The sequence below is a fragment of the Podarcis pityusensis genome (genome assembly GCF_964106645.2).
Source record: "Podarcis pityusensis genome assembly, chromosome: 14".
Classification (NCBI taxonomy): Eukaryota; Metazoa; Chordata; class Lepidosauria; order Squamata; family Lacertidae; genus Podarcis; species Podarcis pityusensis.
In genome coordinates this window covers 1,635,702-1,653,933 of record NC_138039.1, presented here as the reverse complement: position 1 = coordinate 1,653,933, position 18,232 = coordinate 1,635,702, and the positions used below count along the sequence as shown (strand labels likewise).

At 50.6% G+C, this 18,232-nt stretch overlaps 1 protein-coding gene and 1 pseudogene across 2 annotated transcripts in view; both read right to left on the bottom strand.

Annotated features, from left to right (window-relative positions):
- FBXL18 (F-box and leucine rich repeat protein 18) overlaps positions 1 to 17,969 on the bottom strand; it is a 35,868-nt gene extending 17,899 nt beyond the window's left edge. The window contains exons 1-4 of the mRNA XM_080981051.1: positions 17,828 to 17,969; positions 15,745 to 15,945; positions 13,628 to 15,177; positions 9,605 to 9,823 (exon numbers count right to left, since the gene is read on the bottom strand). Coding sequence (XP_080837177.1) covers positions 9,605 to 9,823; positions 13,628 to 15,177; positions 15,745 to 15,945; positions 17,828 to 17,845 — 1,988 coding nt within the window. The 5' untranslated portion in view covers positions 17,846 to 17,969. The remainder of the gene's footprint in view (positions 1 to 9,604; positions 9,824 to 13,627; positions 15,178 to 15,744; positions 15,946 to 17,827) is intronic.
- On the bottom strand, positions 4,541 to 5,077 carry LOC308463095 (small ribosomal subunit protein eS10 pseudogene; annotated as a pseudogene). The gene has a single exon. The product of its transcript is annotated as a small ribosomal subunit protein eS10 pseudogene (transcript).
- Positions 17,970 to 18,232: the final 263 nt, after the last annotated feature.

The window sequence follows — 18,232 nt, the reverse complement described above, 5'->3', positions numbered from 1 at the left end:
ATGTCCTGTCTCCACAACTGAAGGCAGCAATGCTGCTGAATGCCAGTGGCTGGAAACCACAGGAGGGGAGAGCGGCTCTTGTGCCTGGATCCTGCTTGCAGGTTTCCCATGGGCACCTGGCTGGCCACTGGGAGAACAGGCTGCTCGACTAAAGATGGGCCATTGGCCTGATCCACTGGGCCCTTCTTACGCTCTCTGAGCACCTCCAATTCTTGGTTTGACTGTCCAGGCCAGAGGTCAGCAACCTTTTTCAGTCATGGGCCGGTCCACTGTCCCTCAGACCATGTGGTGGCCCAGACTATATTTTGGAAAAAAATATATATGAACGAATTCCTATGCCCCACAAATAACCCAGAGATGCATTTTAAATAAAAGCACACATTCGACTCATGTAAAAACAAACTGATTCCCGGACCGTCCGAGGGCCGGTTTGAGAAGGCGATTGGGCCACATCCGGCCCCCGGGCCTTAGGTTGCCTACCGCTGGTCTAGGCTCTTGGCTCTCCTTTGGCAGGTTTCCGTATCTCAACTCTGTCAGAGACCGGGAAGCAGCAGGAGTTTGACCATCCTAGAACTCATCAGTGACAGGGATGGGCCTGGAAACCGGAAGATCTTGGTTCTTGTGCTGAGGCAAGAGCAGACAGCTTTCCACCTTGGGTTCTTGGATGCCATGGCAAAAATAATCTCTCTCTCTCTCTCTCTAGTGTGCATGCAGGGGAATGGCAGAATGAACTTGCCAAGCATGCTGGGACTCAGACCAGGGAAGCCCCAAAGATGGCACTGGGCACATGAAGGCAGCCATGTCAGGGGAAAGCAAAAAGACCCGAAGGCAATTCCACTCTGCTCTTACCCAGCAGCTCCCTCGGCCGTCCTTGAGCAAGGAAAGCCACATGACCGTGCAGTCTGAAGGGCCCTGCGGCTTGCCCAAGGCATCCAACCAAAGGGCAAGGCAGAATAATTGCTCAGAGAGGAAGGCTCAGGCCAACCCCAGGGGAGCAGGAGGCGAGCCAAGCACAGGCAAGGAGAACTTGGCTCCAGGGCAGAGCGCCTGGTTCTGCAGCCAGGAGTTTCCAGGTCTGGTGTCCGGCATCTCCAGTCTGGAAGGCGATGAGAAAGGTTCTGCTCTGCCTGAAGCCCAGGAAAGCCTCTGCCGGTCAGAGTGGGCAAGGCAGAGAAACAGGCTGACCTGGTGTAAGCCACAAAGAGGTGGATTAGCATCCCGTCCTCACAGGAGCTGACCAGATGCCTGTGGGGAACCTGCAAGCAACCTTTGAGCACCAGGGCATCGCTCTCCCCTCTGCAGTTTCCAGCAACCGATCTTCAGAAGCATCACTTCCACCAAATATGGAGACAGAACACAGCCATCCTGGCTAACAGCCATCAATAGGTCTCTCCTCCGTTGTCTAATTCTCTTTAAGGCCACCCAAGTTGGTGGCTGTCACAGCCTCCTGTGGCAGTGAGTTCCACAGGACAAGGGACCAATCACAACAGAGCAAAGCAAGGAGCCCTTCAACCTCCTGGGAGCGTACCAAGACCAACTTCCTTTAGTGATCTGTTTATTCTGGCTGACGTTTCCTCAAATCTGTACAAAACAGGCCCCAAGACAGCCCAAAGTGTCTCTCTCTCTCTCTCTTACACACACCAGCTATGTGTTGCCAGGCCAGCAAATGCAAGGAATGATGGCAGGCAGCAATAGGGAAATGATGTGCAGGCCACAAAAGCCTGGAGGGGATGCCCTGTGAGTGTTATATGTTCCTGGAACAAGCACACTGGATCTGGCTTGGCGAGATTTCAGCCCTTGTTTATTTGAACCACGGAGCTGGGCTGGGCTGCAATCCTCTGGGGTTGGGCTCAGGTTCTCTTGCTTCCGTCATGCCAAGGAACACTCGTTTACTCTCTGGTTTAAATCCCAGGGCAAGTTGTGGAATCTGATTTCCAACGAGGTTAAAATGGCACATCCAGCAGTTCCCTGCCAAAGATTTCATTTTGAAAACGGCCAAGTTCTTCGCTCTCTTGGTTTCAGGGAGAAGTTTGAAAAATGAAGGCGGCGACTGCTGCTTTTGGGGTACTTAGGGATACTCCAGGTTTCTAACGCCCACATTTAATTCCTTCTGTCTGTCTCAGCTTCTGCTTTCTCTTAAAATAAAAGTCATAAAGGGGTAAAAGGCAGAGGTTTTTGTGAGTGTGCTTCTGTGACTCCACCTTTAAGTATGTGAAAGACTGGGCTCAACCCACCAGCTGAGGATAAATATTCCTGAAAACAGGACTGAAGGGAACCTTTTGCACCATGTGGTAGGAATACGAAGGAAATTCAAGGCATGGAGAAAGTTTTTCTTCCTCTCTCATAATCTCTCCTGCGAGGGAAAGCCAAGATGTTTAGGGGCTTGGGGAGAGGTGACAGAGGGATCCGACAGAGGTGCAGGAGAATAATGCATGGAGATAAATGCATTCCCTCCCTCCCTTAGGAACGGGAAGCTGCCTGGTACAGAGTCACCATTTACGTCAGTCTTCTCTACACTGTCTGGCAGCGGTTCTTCAGGATTTCAGGCAAATTCTCCAGGATTGGCACTCATCCTGCCCTACCTACAGGTTGCCTCCCCTCTCTGCCGAGGGTCTGGGGTCATGGATAGCGACTTTATTTTAGGTGGGGCTTTTTCAGGCGGGAGAAGCAGGAATGTGTTTTGCTATTGAAGGTTTCACTTGTGCATGATAATTCAGATTGTGTCATATTGCGCTTTTAATATTTCATGATGGAAACTGTCTTGAGAGAGCATGCTCTTAAAGGCAGCCTATAAATCTTTTCCAGACAAATAACAACAAAAACAAATAAAAACAAATATTTTCCTCTGCTCCAACAAGGGCTCTGATGACATCCTTCTGACATCCCACTCTTCCCAATTCCCTATCCTTTTTCCAAGCCCCACAGCACACAGCCCCTTTCTAGATCTCCCTGCTTCTCCACATCCAGTCCCAGCCAGCCAGCCCCCCACCCCACCCCCAGGTCTTCTGCCATTTACAACAGAAAACCTCGTTTTCCGTGCTGGCTGCCCCCCTTTCTGCTGATGCTGAAAGAAGCGCAAGTCTCAATAATGAGATCAGGTTGTTAAATCGAACCAGGCACACCATTTGGACTGCTGATCCCTCTCAGCGCTCAGAGCTCCTGCCTTCCCTTCTCTGCAGAATGCGCACGTATGACTTGCCACGAGTCGACACTCACACGGCCGGCGTTCGGCATGTCAGAGCCTCTCCCCCCCCCCCGGCTTCTCCTGCGTCAGCTGCTTCTTAAAGGCATGCCTGCTGCGGTTGGTAATTGTTCATGGGTGTAACTAGCTTGCACGCTCTCTTTCTCCCACATACACCCTGTCCTTGAAAAGACAAGCCTCTGCAGAGCTTGTGCTGAATAAAACAGGTACCTGGGGGCGGGGGGGGGGGCAGGGGGTCCAAAAGGACACTTGCTGCAACACAAACGTTTCTTTTAACGCTGCCCTCCAGCTCCCAGCAGGTTCGGCAGGAGGGGCGGGGAGAGGGCCGCCTCTGCAAACACTTGTGCTCAACGCACCGTGCAGCAAGTGCCGTTATCGCAAGTCATTGGGATTCTTTGCTTGGCGTGACTTCTGCAGTGGAGAACGAGCGACGACGACAGGGGCTGCTGATGCTGGTGGTGGAGAAAAATACTTACCCTGCAGAATTAGCGGGTTGGGGTGGGGGGTGGAGAGGCGTTCCGGAGCTTTTAGCACGAAGCCACAGCTCCATCTAGGGGGAAATGAATGGAGAGCCCCTCAAGCATCTAGGAGGAAGGTGCGCAGGGCCACGCTGTGCTCTCGGGCTCGCTTCGTGGCTGGGTCTGTGAGGTTGCGCTCCAGGAGGTTCCCTGCAGAGCCAGGGCCTCTGTCCAAGGAGGTAAAAGCGTTTATCCGGGAGAGTGGGACCCAAGGTGCAGCAGAGCCTCAGTGAACCATTCTGCACCTGGTTATCGGCCACTTGCGGCCAAGTGAAGATGCCCGGGCTCCCAGAAGGCCCCTTGTGTCTCCCCTGTCTGGAGGTGCATGGCTGGGGATCTGTGGGTCTTGCCTGCTTTCACACTCTAGCAACACATCCTGTAGAATTCTATCCGCTCTATTGTATCTGCACAATCTGAAATTCAGGAAGCAGAAATTGCACTGAAAAATGCTACTTTCAAGCCGTCTGGCCCCAAAATTGCAGCTAGGCATTCCATTTTGGCCACTGTAACCCTGGTTGAAGGAGGGTTTGGCACCTAGCTTATATATCTGAGTTTCTAACACTGCTCACAACAACGGGATGCAGAAGCAAGGTCAGGAAACTGTCCAGGGTCTGTATCACAGGGAGTTCAGCAAGGAGAAGGAGCCAGAGGCCGGTGCTGTTTCCAGCAACTAAAAGGCTCGAGAGACCTCTATGCCACACCCTAAGCCCAGCTGCTGGTAGGAAAGGAATTCCAGGGATGGCTCACCCTTACGCACAAGCAGTGCAAGGACTCTGGGCCTCTGGACATGTGCCATGCCTTTGCTCTTTGACCTGGGCCCTCTTGGAGCCAGCAGGGTTATTGCAACCAAACAGCAACAGATTTCTACTGAGGTGGTTGACCACATCCACGCCCAAAGCCACCTCTAAACTGAAATTCAGTAGCTGACCCAGCTCTAGCTTCTGCCTTCTTGTCAGCACCAGGAGGAGCAGCACTGCGTCTGTAGGTGTCCCTGTCAGCCTCTCCCCGTGTGACGCTCGCCCTCCAAACCTTTTGGCCAGGGTCGTCCAGTTTCAGGACTGTGACGCAGGGTGGCAGGCACAATTTCAGGCAGCAGATAGTCCCTCAAGTACTGGATGCCCTCATTGGTCAAATACCAGTAGAAATGCCTCCATGCAAACTGCTCCTTCACGTAACCACGAGATTTCAGCGACTGCATTGCTTTCATGATGTGGAGGTTGGGCACATTTTTGTCTGCCAGTTCTGGGTGTTTAGGCATATGAACATCTTTCTTAGCTACCATCACCTCCTTAAAAAGGAGGTCATAGATGGCAATGCGGGTTTTTTTAGGCATCAACATAGTGGCAGCGGCAAGAGGCTCGAATGCTGGAAAGCAGAGGGTTATTGAGGCTCCACCTTCTCCTCTGACAGCTCCAAGGATCTTCAGAAGGTCTCATGCCAGAGGACCCTCAAAGAGAACCCTCAGCACAGGTTCCAGTAAACAACCACTTGCATCTCAAGGTCCTTGAGGACCTGTGGGGTCTCTCTTCCGAGGACTCAGTCAGGGCACCAAGTCAGCGCGAGGCAGGACCACTGCAGAAGTCCTACCCGCTCAGACCATAAGGCCTTCCTCGTCCAGTATCCTGATTCCCACATCATGCAGTACAGAAAACTGACCCACACAAAAAACAACAGATGAAATTAATTCCTAAAACAACTACCTAGAGCAGCACTGACATAACAAAGACTCAGCCAAACACCTTCCTTGTTCTATCCAGCTGCCTAACAGCACAGTGCCAAGGCCTGGCAGATCTCACGAGAAAGGGCATTGCCCAAGGGGGAGGCCACCGCAGAAAAGGCCCCGCCCCTGGGAGCTGCCAGTTGTGTCTCATGCAAGGCCTCAGGTGCTGATCAGAGTACAGAAGAAGGAACCTTTGGAAGGGGGCGAGTGAGCCATTTCCCTCTCTTTAGGGCTTTGCCCCCTGAATATTTCTGACGCTTCGGCAAACCTCAGGGTTCCCTGAAGGCTGAGGATACCTGCCTCTTGTGAATAGGTGGTGCCATTTTGGAAACACAAGCAAGGGAGAATTGGTGTTGTAATTAGTACTGATGAGGAGAAGGAGGATGTCAGCAAAGCCTCAGAAGACCAAGCACACACAAGGGCAGCTAGCATCACCATCACACCCTGTCCGTGAGCTCCCTAGCAGCAGGGCTTTCCAAACTGTGTGTCACGACACGTTAGTGTGTCGGCTGCAGTGTGTAGGTGTGTCGCACGAATTCTCCCCGTGCTCCCCAGGCTGGAAAGGCGTTCATTTAACCTTCGGTTTGCTAGTAAAACTGAATTACGGTGTCGCGAAATGATGCATGTCTAAAAAGTGTGTCACCAACATTGAAAGTTTTGAAAGCTCAGAGAGATCTGGGTGGCTGCATTTGGGAGACAGAATACAGGGCAAGTGGATCGGTTTGATCTAGCAGGACCCTCTCTCCCTCTTTGAGAACAGAATGGCAAAAAGTGAAGGGGAATAAAGTAAGGCCGACAGGGAAATTGTTGTGTTGTTTGTATTGGTGCTGTAAATATATTTTTTTAAAGAAAAGAAGTCTGTATGAAATGGAAGAAAACAGCTGCAATCTGGTTGCTGGGCAGTATAAGCCAGCACAGGAAAAAGGATATTAAAGTTTAGATCAGCTCTGCTATGAGCTACAGGACAGGCAAAGAACGATAAGACTGGAGAAAGAATTTCTGGTTCTTGCAGGGAGAGAGAAAAAAATCCCCATAGATGAATTCAATTAAGACACAGGAGAGGGTTCTGTTGAAAAGAAACCCCTGACACCTCAGGGAGTTTAACAGCCCACGTCTTGGCTGGCTTCCCAAAAGCCGCACTGCCAAAAGCAGCATGGTTGTGAAGGCAGCAGCTCTACAGAGAAAAGTCTCCTCTGAAGCTGATTTAAGACACCCCACAGTTCTTTCTGGGTGTAATAGAAAAGTTCCAAAGTTGTGCAGCACTTTTCCTGACGGTTCAAAGCACTGTGAATTTAAGGCTGAAGCTATTCTTCAACGGCAGGGATGGGGAATCTGTGGCCCTCCAGGTGTTACCAAGGCTACATATGCAGTTAGGCGATTCCAGGTGTTGTTGGAACATCACCGGGGATGACTGGTGGTGCTGGGGGGAGCGGGAGTATGTCAATATCTGGAGCCGCGCCTCGACCTACAACAACTCTGCAAGTTAATTTGGCAAGGTAAGGCTGAAAAACTGGCCAAGACCAGCCACGGGAGACACTTGCTGAGCAGCTATTGCGTCGTCTGCTTTTCGTGTTACAAGACGCTTGTGGGTTTGGGAAGGCCAAAAGACTACCAACTACATGAATGATCTCACCACCCCAATATTGCCGCCACTGTGGAGCTGAGCCTCTCACCCTCTAGCCACCGACAGAATTCACGGCAGAGGAAAAGCCTTCTTGGTCCCCAGCTCTGGCTGCCGCCTTCGACACACTTACCTGGGAGTAAGTCGTACTGAACTCAATAGGGCTTACAGTACTTCAAAGCGGTTGGGTATGGGGTGGTCAGTCTACTAGCTATGCTACAGGAGTTATTGCGGCCCCAAGAATCGCAGCCTACAATGACAGCTTGCTAGGGCGGCAACTTTTCAACAGTGAATCTGTGAATAGATTAAAATGCCACCTTCAGTTACCTGGGAAAGTTTTTAAGTAAAACCGAGCACTTGCAAAAACAGAAGGTGAGTGCAATCTTGGAAGAGAATGGGGAATGCCTCCCCCGTACAACGTGCCTGTATCATCCAAGCCAGTTCTGATCTAAATGGCAACAGCACAATCTTCTGCGTGCCTACTGAGAAGCAGGTCCCACAGAATTCGACCGTGTGGCATTCATGGCCTATTTTCCCCTATAAAAATACTGTGGATTTTATCTGCAAAACTTTGCGAATGCTTTTAATCAATCAATTAAATGATGAAACTCACTCAACTAGGATATCTTTTAAATCAAGCCATAGTCCTATTTCCTCTGTCAAGGCTGCAAACTTCACCTTCTTCTCATAGCCAACGCAGTTTCTATTCTGCCACTGGGATGAGCAGGGATTATATCCAAAGTGTTGCGATATGTACTGGGGCAATATGGTGGTTCCCTTATAAAACTTTAAAGGGGGTGGGGGAAGCGAGCAAAAAAGCACACAAGGTTGACTAACACACATGTAAATGCATTCAGAACTCAGCTATTGAAAGATCAGGAATATAGATCAGGAAATTGGGCAGAGCTACAAGATGTCAACTCTCCCTGACGTAGGAAGCCCAGGACTGTAATTATCTCCTGTGCTGGTACCCGAGCCTTAAGCTGATGCTATACACCCTGGCACATTTTCAAATTTTCCTCTTTGTCATCAGGGCTGGAAAGTTGTCGCTTCAAAGAAAAACCAAGCAAAATCCAGACATTTCCAGCTATAATGAGGCGCATGCATAGCTATACTGGAAAATAACACAGAAAAATGCTTGAGTTAACCCTAACCCTAACCACTTATCCGAGACATTGGCCTGCCCCAAATTAGAGCCCATTCCACAACTCCCAGGAGCCTCGGTCAGGATGAGGCCGATCTGGGGGGAGGCGGCTTGGGAGAGGCTGCAAGAGATGGTCAACCAGCAGCCCAAGGGTGGAAGCAGGTTCACAACACGGTTCTGCTCACCTGCTGAAAAAACTATTTAAGATTTCGTTTATCAAAAAGCCAGAGGCTTTTCTGTTAGGCCTAATATCTAATGACATCCCCAGAAATAAGAAAAATTTATTCTTTTATGCAACAGCAGTGGCCAGAAAATATTGATCGCAAAGAATTGGAAGGGGGAGAAAATACCATCATTATTAGAATGGCAAAGCAAGCCCGGTGAGTTTGTGGAAATGGCAAAATTGACAGCAATCACTAGAGGCCATTCAAATCAGAGAATAATTAAAGAGTGGGGTGGAGTGAAGGAATACATGAAAAAATATGGTTCCGGAACTGGAATATTAATAGATAATGTGTAAAACGTGCAGGGGTAAGCAAGGAAATAATAAAAGAATCAACTGAATAATTATTAAACTACAACAACACAACAAGATGGAAGAAGTTAAAAAAATTGAGATCACACATGGGTGAAGGGGAGTAGGGGGTATAGGGGAATTTATAAAAATTTCTAATATACAGTGGTACCTCGGGTTGAGTACTTAATTCGTTCCGGATGTCCGTTCTTAACCTGAAACTGTTCTTAACCTGAAGCACCACTTTAGCTAATGGGGCCTTCCGCTGCCGCCACGCTGCCGGAGCACGATTTCTGTTCTCATCCTGAAGCAAAGTTCTTAACCCGAGGTACTATTTCTGGGTCAGCGGAGTCTGTAACCTGAAGTGTATGTAACCTGAAGCATATGTAACCCGAGGTACCACTGTAGTATTTCTAATTGCATTGCATTTATATATAGCAAAAGGAAGTCTATAGCAATTAGGTATATTTTAATCTAGTCAACTATGTAATAAGCTTACGTTACAAAACGAATATGGATTTTGAATTTGATGCCTGTAATTCTTTTTCAGTTTTGGAATAAAGTTTTAAAAAAAAAAACTGTTGTGCTCACCCTCCTGCAAACTTGCGGGAGGTTCTCAGTTGCCCTGCCAAGCTTGGAAGACAGGGGAGCCCTTGATGGCAGACGTGTCGCAGCACGTAACTCTTGGCCCCTTTTGAGAGCAGCTCAGGCAAAGGCAATGAGGATGCACTTATGCCGTCACTCAGTGCGCTTCCAGCCTCACATGTCTTTACTTTGCATCCTGAGCCAAGGAGGGAGAGCCTGGAGGTCCCTGTTTTAGCCTCAAAAATAGAGGACTGCCCAGAGTAACGGTATGGTCTGAACGTATCACCTGCCTGAACTCACCTCTTTATCAAGGACTGCTGCAAGGTTTTGCAAACTGTGAGAGACTCCCCGGTAAACATGTGGCACATGATGACCTCGAGGCAAGCGGTCATGAAGGCCATCACGGCGTCCGGCTGCAGAGATCCGCTCCGGGAGATGATGCAGAGGCGCTGGAGGGACGAGCAGTGGCTCAGGGCCTGGAAGAACTGGGCGTTGGCGTTGAAGTAGGGCTGCTCGAGCCTGCAAAGGCAAAACAAGGGTCAACCAAACGACACGCCTCAGAGAGACTACACTTGCGGGGGGGGGGGCTCTACATCTGAAGGCAGCCCTATTTAGGGGAAGTTTTTAATGTTTGATGCATTACTGTATTTTAATATTTTGTTGGAAGCCGCCCAGAGTGGCTGGGGAGGCCCAGCCAGACGGGCAGGGTATAAATAATAAATTATTATTATTGTTGTTGTTCTTGTTGTTGTTGTTGTTGTTGTTGTTGTTGACATTTTGTTGTGCTTTTAAAATTCTGCTGGGAGCCACCCAGGGTGGCTGGGGAAACCCAGCCAGATGGACGAGGTATAAATAGTAAATTACCGTATTTTTCGCTCTATAAGACGCACCAGACCACAAGACACACCTAGTTTTTGGAGGAGGAAAACAAGAAAAAAAATATTCTGAATCTCAGAAGCCAGAACAGCAAGAGGGATCGCTGCGCAGTGAAAGCAGCAATCCCTCTTGCTGTTTTGGCTTCTGGGATAGCTGCGCAGCCTGCATTCGCTCCATAAGACGCACACACATTTCCCCTTACTTTTTAGGAGGGAAAAAGTGAGTCTTATAGAGCAAAAAATATGGTATTTAATATTATTATTATTATTATTATTATTATTATTACTATTATTATTACTATTATTACTCTACCAGGAGGGGAAGTGTTTGCAAAGCCAGAGGGGACGAGGAAAGAACACCCCTGCTTTTAGCAGAGTGGAGCTCAGCACAGAGCTTTTGGGAAGGCAAAATCCATTTGATTTTAGTTGAAACCTCTGATGTAACCTCTATGAAGGAACTAGCTGGAGAGTTAACTCATCAGTGGGTTTTAAAGGAGAAAGACAATTCCCCAACGAAAAGCTCCAGTTAAGAGGTTGGGCGTTTTGTAAACTGGGCTGCATCTGCTCCTGCCTCACTCCTCTCCCTTTTGTGACTCCTTTTGTGAAACCTGTGGCAACGCCCTGACTTCTGAGCTTTTATCTATTTACCGGGCAACCTGAGATGGTCTCATCATGGCCATAGCTTGTAAACTGCTGTTTTCCCAGTTGCCTGGAGTGAGTGGGATCAGCTCCAGGAATCCAAAGGAGGAAAACACTATTGAAAATGATCTGCTGGCACGGTGTGTGTGTGTGTGTGTGTGTGTGTGTCTTCCTCCACCCTCCTCTCAGGACATCTCTCTGCCACAGGGATAAGAATTCACTTATTTGATACTCAGCATCGTGTCTCAGGTGTCAAACGCTGATCTTCCGTTTTCTCCACTGAGATCCAAAGAAAGGAAACCCGCTTTGAGGTTTTCTACAAACAAGCGGCAAACAAGTTTTATGAAATAAATCAAATAAATAAAAGGGAAGCAAAGGAAGGACTCCTTGTGTGATAAGTACCATGGAAATGTAGGGGAGGGGCGAATAAACAGTTTTCGCTGTTGCTCCATGATCAAAGCAACATGTGAGCAAGCAAAGCTCAGCTGGTTAGAACATAGTGCTGATAACAGCAAGGTGACAGATTCAATCACTATATGGGACAGCTGCATATTCCTGCACCTCAGGGGGTTAGACTAGAAGATTCTCAGGGTCCCTTCCAACTCTACCATTCTATGACATTCAGTTACTCACAACAGTAAATGGTCAGAAAATATTTTTGCTGTACAGCATCCCGTCCACCAGGTGACACTGTTGCCATATTATTATCATCAGAATATGCTTTTTTGTTTTCAAGCCCTGACAATATCACTGTTTAAATGTTCAGAGTTAGAAACGGGTTGAGAATCAGGGTGAATCACAGACACCACCCCCAGGGAGCTGCTTTGAAACTATCCTCTTTTGTATCAAAATATATGTATTTTTCTGTTTAGAACACCGAGTCCATTGGCTCTGTGGTGTATTAATCAGCGAAGGCCAACTATTATCAGTGGGCCTGGGAGTTAAAGGCATGTTCATTCGGTTTTCTTTGAGGCTATTTCAGTTTTAGTGTTTCATTAGGTTGGGGGGGGGGGAAACGGGGGGGGGGAGAATAAAACAAGGAATGGCCTTTGCTACAAACAATGCAGGGATGTTTTGATCATTAAACTGCTTTCCATGTCTCCGGAAGGCACCCACCTTGCAATTTTGGTGACACGCAAACTCACCAGCATTTTAATCAATTGGTCAACCAACTACAAATTCATCAATGAGCTGACAGCCTTTTATGTTAACTGTAAATTGAATAGTGTACGTCCATTGCTTCCTTCTCTAGCCTTCGCCCTTGATATTGCAAACACACAAAGCTGCTTTCTACTTATACCAAGTGAGCCTGTTGGTCTCTTCACTCCTCTAGATGTTCGCAGGCTGCATCTCCCATCGCAATCTCCAACAACTAGCCACGTTGAGTTGGGCAACAACATCTGGAGGGCCACTGCATCCTTCACCCGTGATCTAGCGCAGCAATGTCCAACCGATCAACAGGTAGATCGCGAGGGTTCTCCTTGTCGATCGCGGGAGTTAAAAAAGAGCTCACCCGGTTCTTCATGAGCAGGGATAGGCAAACTAAGACTCGGCGGCCCAATCGCCTTCTCAATCCGACCCACAGACGGTCTGGGAATCAGCATATTTTTACATGAGTAGAATGTGTCCTTTTATTTAAAATGTATCTCTGGGTTATTTGTGGGGCATAGGAATTCGTTCATTATTATTTTTTTACAAAATATAGTCCGGCCCACCAAATGGTCTGAGGGACGGTGGACCGGCCCACGGCTGAAAAAGGTTGCTGAACCCTGTTCATGAGCGATTGCTACGCGCCCCGCCCTGGCACTATGTCCAATTACTGCTGCCAGCGTCTGAGTGAGAGCTACAGACTGGTGAGCGAATTAATGCAACCCTTTCCAAAAAAAAGCTCAACTACTATGGGCAATGACAGTGGGTAGATCACTGCCAGTTTTATTACAATGGGAGTAGATCGTGGTCTCTATAGAGTTGGATATGATATGCCTGATGTAGCACATACCAATCTAGCCCAAACCAACGACTCTGCCTGGCCGTAGTTTCCTAGGGCGTCAGGCAAAGGTAATCTCCAGGACTAATGACCAAGAGCCTTTAGAGTCAATGTACCAGGGATAGAATGTGCAGCTTCTACCCGAGTCCAGTGCTAGAAATTCCCCAGGTGCCAGGCACGTTTTGTGACTGGCACAAGTCCAATTGCAACCACACGGAGATCTCCAGCTTTCTTAAGCAGGTAAGCAGAAGGGCTTATTCACTGCCTTTGAAGCCCACCTTTATCTCCAAGTAGCACATAGTTCACCCCATTCATCAGTTACTCCTTATGACGACCCTGTGAGGTAGGCTAAAAGGCTGTGACTGTGGAGTCACCCAGTAACCTTCCTGACTGAGTTGGGATTTGAACCCTGATCTCCCAAGTCCTAGTCCAACACTCGTCACCCCTACACCACGCTGGCTTCCTAGAATACTTCTGCTGTATAAATTAAGTAGGTAAATACATACAATACCAAATTTTAAGACCTGCTAAGGAACAGAGGATTGTTATGATGCCTGATATGTAAACCACAGAATTCAAAGGCTTTCTTTTTCCCATGACTGTGTATCTGAGTTTCTAACGCTGCCTGAGTCGTAGGCCCTCTGCCTCTTTAGGAGTTCCGGCTAGCTAAAAACCAAAATGGCCCAGCCCACAACCTCATTTGCCAGGAAGAAAAGAAACCCCAGGTGCCGGAGATCTCTCCCTGCTGCAACAGGATGGGAAAGCAACAGTGCTGGGCTAATTCAGGAGCTGGCCCACCTCTGCTTCACCTGAGGCCCTCACCTGAGATCTCGCAAACACCTGCAGTGCTTCAACATGTCCACGAGGGCTGGCATGTACATCACTTTGCCCATCATGCCCAGGTTGGCCAGGGAAAGAGTCCGCAGGTGCTGGCACTGGGCCCCAATGTGAACGAGCCCGGAGCCTGTGAGGATATTGGGCAGCTGGGCCAGCGTGAGGCTCTGCAGGAAGGCCAGCTGGCCAATGGCGGCCACTTCGGCATCCCCCACATGCTGGGCCCGCCCACAGGGAGGCAGCGAGTTCCGAATGGCCGGCTCATTCCGCGGCATGGCGGAGGAAAAACTGGACCCAATCAGCTCCAGCTGCTGCAGAAACGGAAGGCTTTCCAGCAGGGTCCAAAACACGGAGGGCTGGGGTCTGGAATTCCCCTGCTCCAAGCAGTTCCGCGGATACGTCTGCACCCCGATCCGGACTTTCTTCCCAAAACTCGGGGAGGTGGCGTTGGTCGCCGGCTGCACGGACGGCTTGTCGGCGGGCACAGGGTTCACGTCGGCAATGGAGCAGACGGGCAAGGCCAGCGAGAGGAGGCACTTCAGGTGAGCAAGGAGTTGGCACAGGTGCCTGCCCAAGTCTTCGGAGCTGTGGTGGTGGGCGCACGACAAGTTCAGGTGCCTCAGGTGGCAGCAGGAGGCGACGAGGGTCTCAGCGATGCTGCTGTCAATTTCGTCTTCCGCTTTCCGCAGCGTGGAGTCGGGAGACAGGCAGTGGACGCAGCCGCTCAGGTTCAGGCTGACTAAGCTGCGGAGGTCTTTGCCGCCGTTGAGGACCCTCTGGACCAGCTGGCTGCCGGACAAGCTGCAGCGGCTGAAGCTGAAGTAGACAGGGTTGCTGAACTTCAAGTGCTGCAGGAGGCTGGAGCCATTCATCCAAGACCCGGGCAGCTGTAAGGCATCCAGCGTCACGTTCCGGGCCATGGAGTCCAAGAGGTTTTTCACAGCGCAGCTCTGGGGGAAGCCGCCGGGGGCAGAAATGAGGAAGGCGTGGAGTTTCTCGGGTGTGCGGTCGCTCAGCACCGCCAAGTACAGCCTCACCACCTCCTGGTTGACCGGCCCAGGCGCCAGCCTAGCATAGAAGACCCGAAGGTTCTGGTAGTGAGGCACGTTGCTCTCGCCAACCATGAGCTGGCCAGAGATAATCAAGCCCTCCCGCGACCGGTCCAGGATCTCAAAGTACAGGAGCAGCTTCTCGAGGCTGGTGCAGCAAGGAACCACCCCGTAGGAGGGCGTGTACAGGGTCTGCTTGAGCTCCAGCACACGACTCAGCGTGGCTTTGCACTCGCTGCTCAAGTGGGAGGCGTCAAAGCCCGGGTTCACGTCGATGGCCAGGGAGCGCAGGTGCTGCAGGGCAGAGAGCATCTTGGAGAGGCGGAGGGAGGTGAGGTTGCAGCCGGACAGGTTCAGCTTCACCAGGTTCCTGCAGCGGGTCAACTGGTCGATGGTGGAGCCGGGCAGCCAATAGCAGCCGCTCATGTTCAGCTCCTGAATCTCCTTGCCAATCTCCTGCATGAGCTGCTTCACCTTGTCCTTGTCCACCTGTGCGCAACAGGCAGAAACGAAAACACACGTTAGCGATCTGTAAAAGGCAGCACCACTTTCGATGTGAAGGGAGAGACACTCCAGAGACCTCTTCCTTTACAGAGCTCTCTATGAAAGCAGCTGAGGGTTAGAGTTAGCTTCCAGTGTTTTCAGCATGGAAGGCCAGATCACCCTGCAGTGTGTTCAGAGCTAGGCTAACCTTCAGACTGAAGAAACAGCCAGAGGGAAAGAAAGGTCAAGGGAGAGACTGATGGTGAAGTTAAGGACAGCCCTGAAAAGTGTCAGACTGAGCCTGTTCTCTCACTCTCTCTGCTAGAGAGAGCCATATAGCAAATCCCCTCCCCTGTTTGAGGCCAGAATAAAGAAAAGTGAAAGCATTTTTCTTACACTAAACCCAGGAAGCACCTTCTCCATGGTGCCTTTTCACTTAAAATACTAATCACCTTCTCCACCCTGATGTACACTAGGGACTGAATCCCTTAACTGAAACCCAGTATGCCTGAGAACAAGTATCCCTCCCAGCTCCATCCACATCCCGTGATTTCCTCAAGGCTCTTCCCTCACCTGATAGTCCTTGTGCAGGGTCACAGCATGGGTAAGGCTTTTGTCGAGGCTAAGAACAGAAAGTTTCCGGCAGACTCTTCGGACATTCAGGACAAGGTCTGAAACTGGGGTGTACCTCAGGATGTGCAAAAGGATCTCATCCGAGAACTCCATTAAGTTCATAGCGTTGCTCTCCTCTCCACTCTCATCGCTCGTCACTTCCTGGAGAGAGAGAGACAGAGAGAAAGCAAAAGAACTCAGGATACAGAAATGAGATTCCTTTGGGGACCGCTGGGGAAGAGAATGTGTCTGAAGGAGAGCATATGGAATGACGGGTTTTCCGGTGAAGAAACCTGCAAGCCAGTTAACAAAGAAAAGAGGGGATTTTGGAGAGAGAAGGAGAGTAAAGAACAAAATCGAGAAAAGAGCAATACAGGAAGCAACTTGGAAATGCTGGAAACTTGTTCACACATGCATGTTTATCATCAGATGACTACAATGTGTGAACGTTATCTTTTAAGTTTTCTCCGCTGCAATATTTGGTGACTTACGGTTGAGTGGATAAATATGAATGAAAGGTTGTCAAGTTAACATCTTGTACATGTGAATGGAACACAACAATTCCCAAGGGAGTGAAGATCACAGGCCCACTGTGAGCCAGCAGGCCTCGAGATGTCAAATGACACACAGGCATGCTTGAACCAGGCCTGAATTAGGGCCCTTGGGGATTGTGTCCTCCAGTTCCTCCTGGGTGCAAAACCACACCTGACTCAAGGCACTTAAAAACTGGCCTGTGAGAGAATGGTGGGCTATGAACCAAAAGTGGTGAGGGTCTGCTGTGTGGAGGGTGACTGTGGATAGAAGAAAAGGCCCCATAGGAAGGAAATGGATGGAGACCAGAGGCTGGGGAAGAGGGAGAAAGGCTAGAAATTGAAGTAGAGGGGTGAAGAAGAGTGGTGAGGGGGGAAGTTGGGGCAAGACCACAGCTGTGGATGAAGAGAAAGTAGAATGAAATATAAGTGGTGGGGGAAGGAGAGGTGGGAATTGGTCAACTACCGCAATGGGGGGGGGAATCTGCTGGCATTAGAGCAGGGGGTGATGGATGGGTGTGCAGGCTGCACCTCTAGTTCCAAGATCTCAAGTTACAATGCTGGGAGAGATGGGGGGGGGGGCACGGCCCAGAGGGTGGTGCAGCTGCTCTGCATAAAAGAGGTCCCATCCTGAATGACCATTAGAATTGCCTCAGGAAGCAGAGCTGCAGAAGCCTCAGTCTTGGAACAGGGGTAGGGGAACATTTGTGGGGGACCCCCCCAAGATGTTGCTGAATTGCAACTCTCCCACCCCTCCCATGCGCAGCTGGGGCTGATGGGAGTCCCAGTAACATCTGGAGGGCCACAGGTCACCCACTCGTGCTGGAAAGTAGCTGCCCGTCAGAGCGAAACAGAGGCGCCTACTCAGGCCCAGCTGCCCCCAACTTTCGACACCAGGTTAAGGCCCATGCAATTGTCTTGGGGGGGGGGGTATGACCTCTGCAGCCTTACCTTATAGCAGCTGCTGCCCTGCACTTTGAGATTCAAGAGGCTGAAACCTCTGTCCTACCTGCTCTCACTTTAATTCATGGAAATGCTAATAGGTGATACAAATCAGACCCGAGAGGCAGCAAGGCAGGGAAAAGCCAGCAGTGAAGAGCAGGCACCTCGGGGCGGGGGGGGGGGTCAGCCTTGCCTGCCACCAAATCGGACACCAGGGAGAGCTGCAAACGTGCTAATAAAGGTCAGCCACCCGCATATAGAAGCTTCCCCTTTGGGAACCTGCGATGTTTTCTGGATTTTTATGAAATAGATGAAATACATAAATAAATGCAGCCTCTCCGACTGGGGAAGCGCCGAGGAGCCGAACCCTCCCCTTCCCTCCCTGCCAAGCAGCAGGCGGCACTGACTGGGCCGCTTCCCCCCCTGACACGCGACAGGGCCGCTTCAGACGTTCGCCCCCGGGATGAGCTGCTGGGAGCGGTTGCCATGGACACGCGAGGGGCGGGGGAGCCGGGGTTGCCATGGAGACCAAGGCCTGGCTGATGCTGCCGCGCCTCGTTCCGCGGGGTTACCTCTCCCGGGGAGGCCATGGTCGGCGGGCCTCGGCCTCCGAAAGCGCCTCTGCCTCTGCCTCTGCCCCGGCCGCCGGCCCTTCCTCACGCGCAGCCTCCCAGCCGGCGGAGACGAGGACGGAGCAGCTTCCGGCGCGCTCCTGACCTCACTTCCGCTCCCCGGCCGCCTCAGAGGCGCCATTTGGGGAGAGGCGGAAGAAAGCGGAGGCGCCATCTTGAGAAGGTCCGCCCCCCCCCCCCCGCCGCCTCAGAGCCGTCTCTTTTCCAGCTTCTCCGTCCGGCGCTGGCGCGGGAATAGCGTTTCTGCCTCTGTGTTCCTCGTTATGTCTCCGTCTATTTCTCTCTCTCTCTCTGCCTCCCTCTCTTTCCGTGTGTGTACCATCGTGTCCCGGACGCCATCTTGGG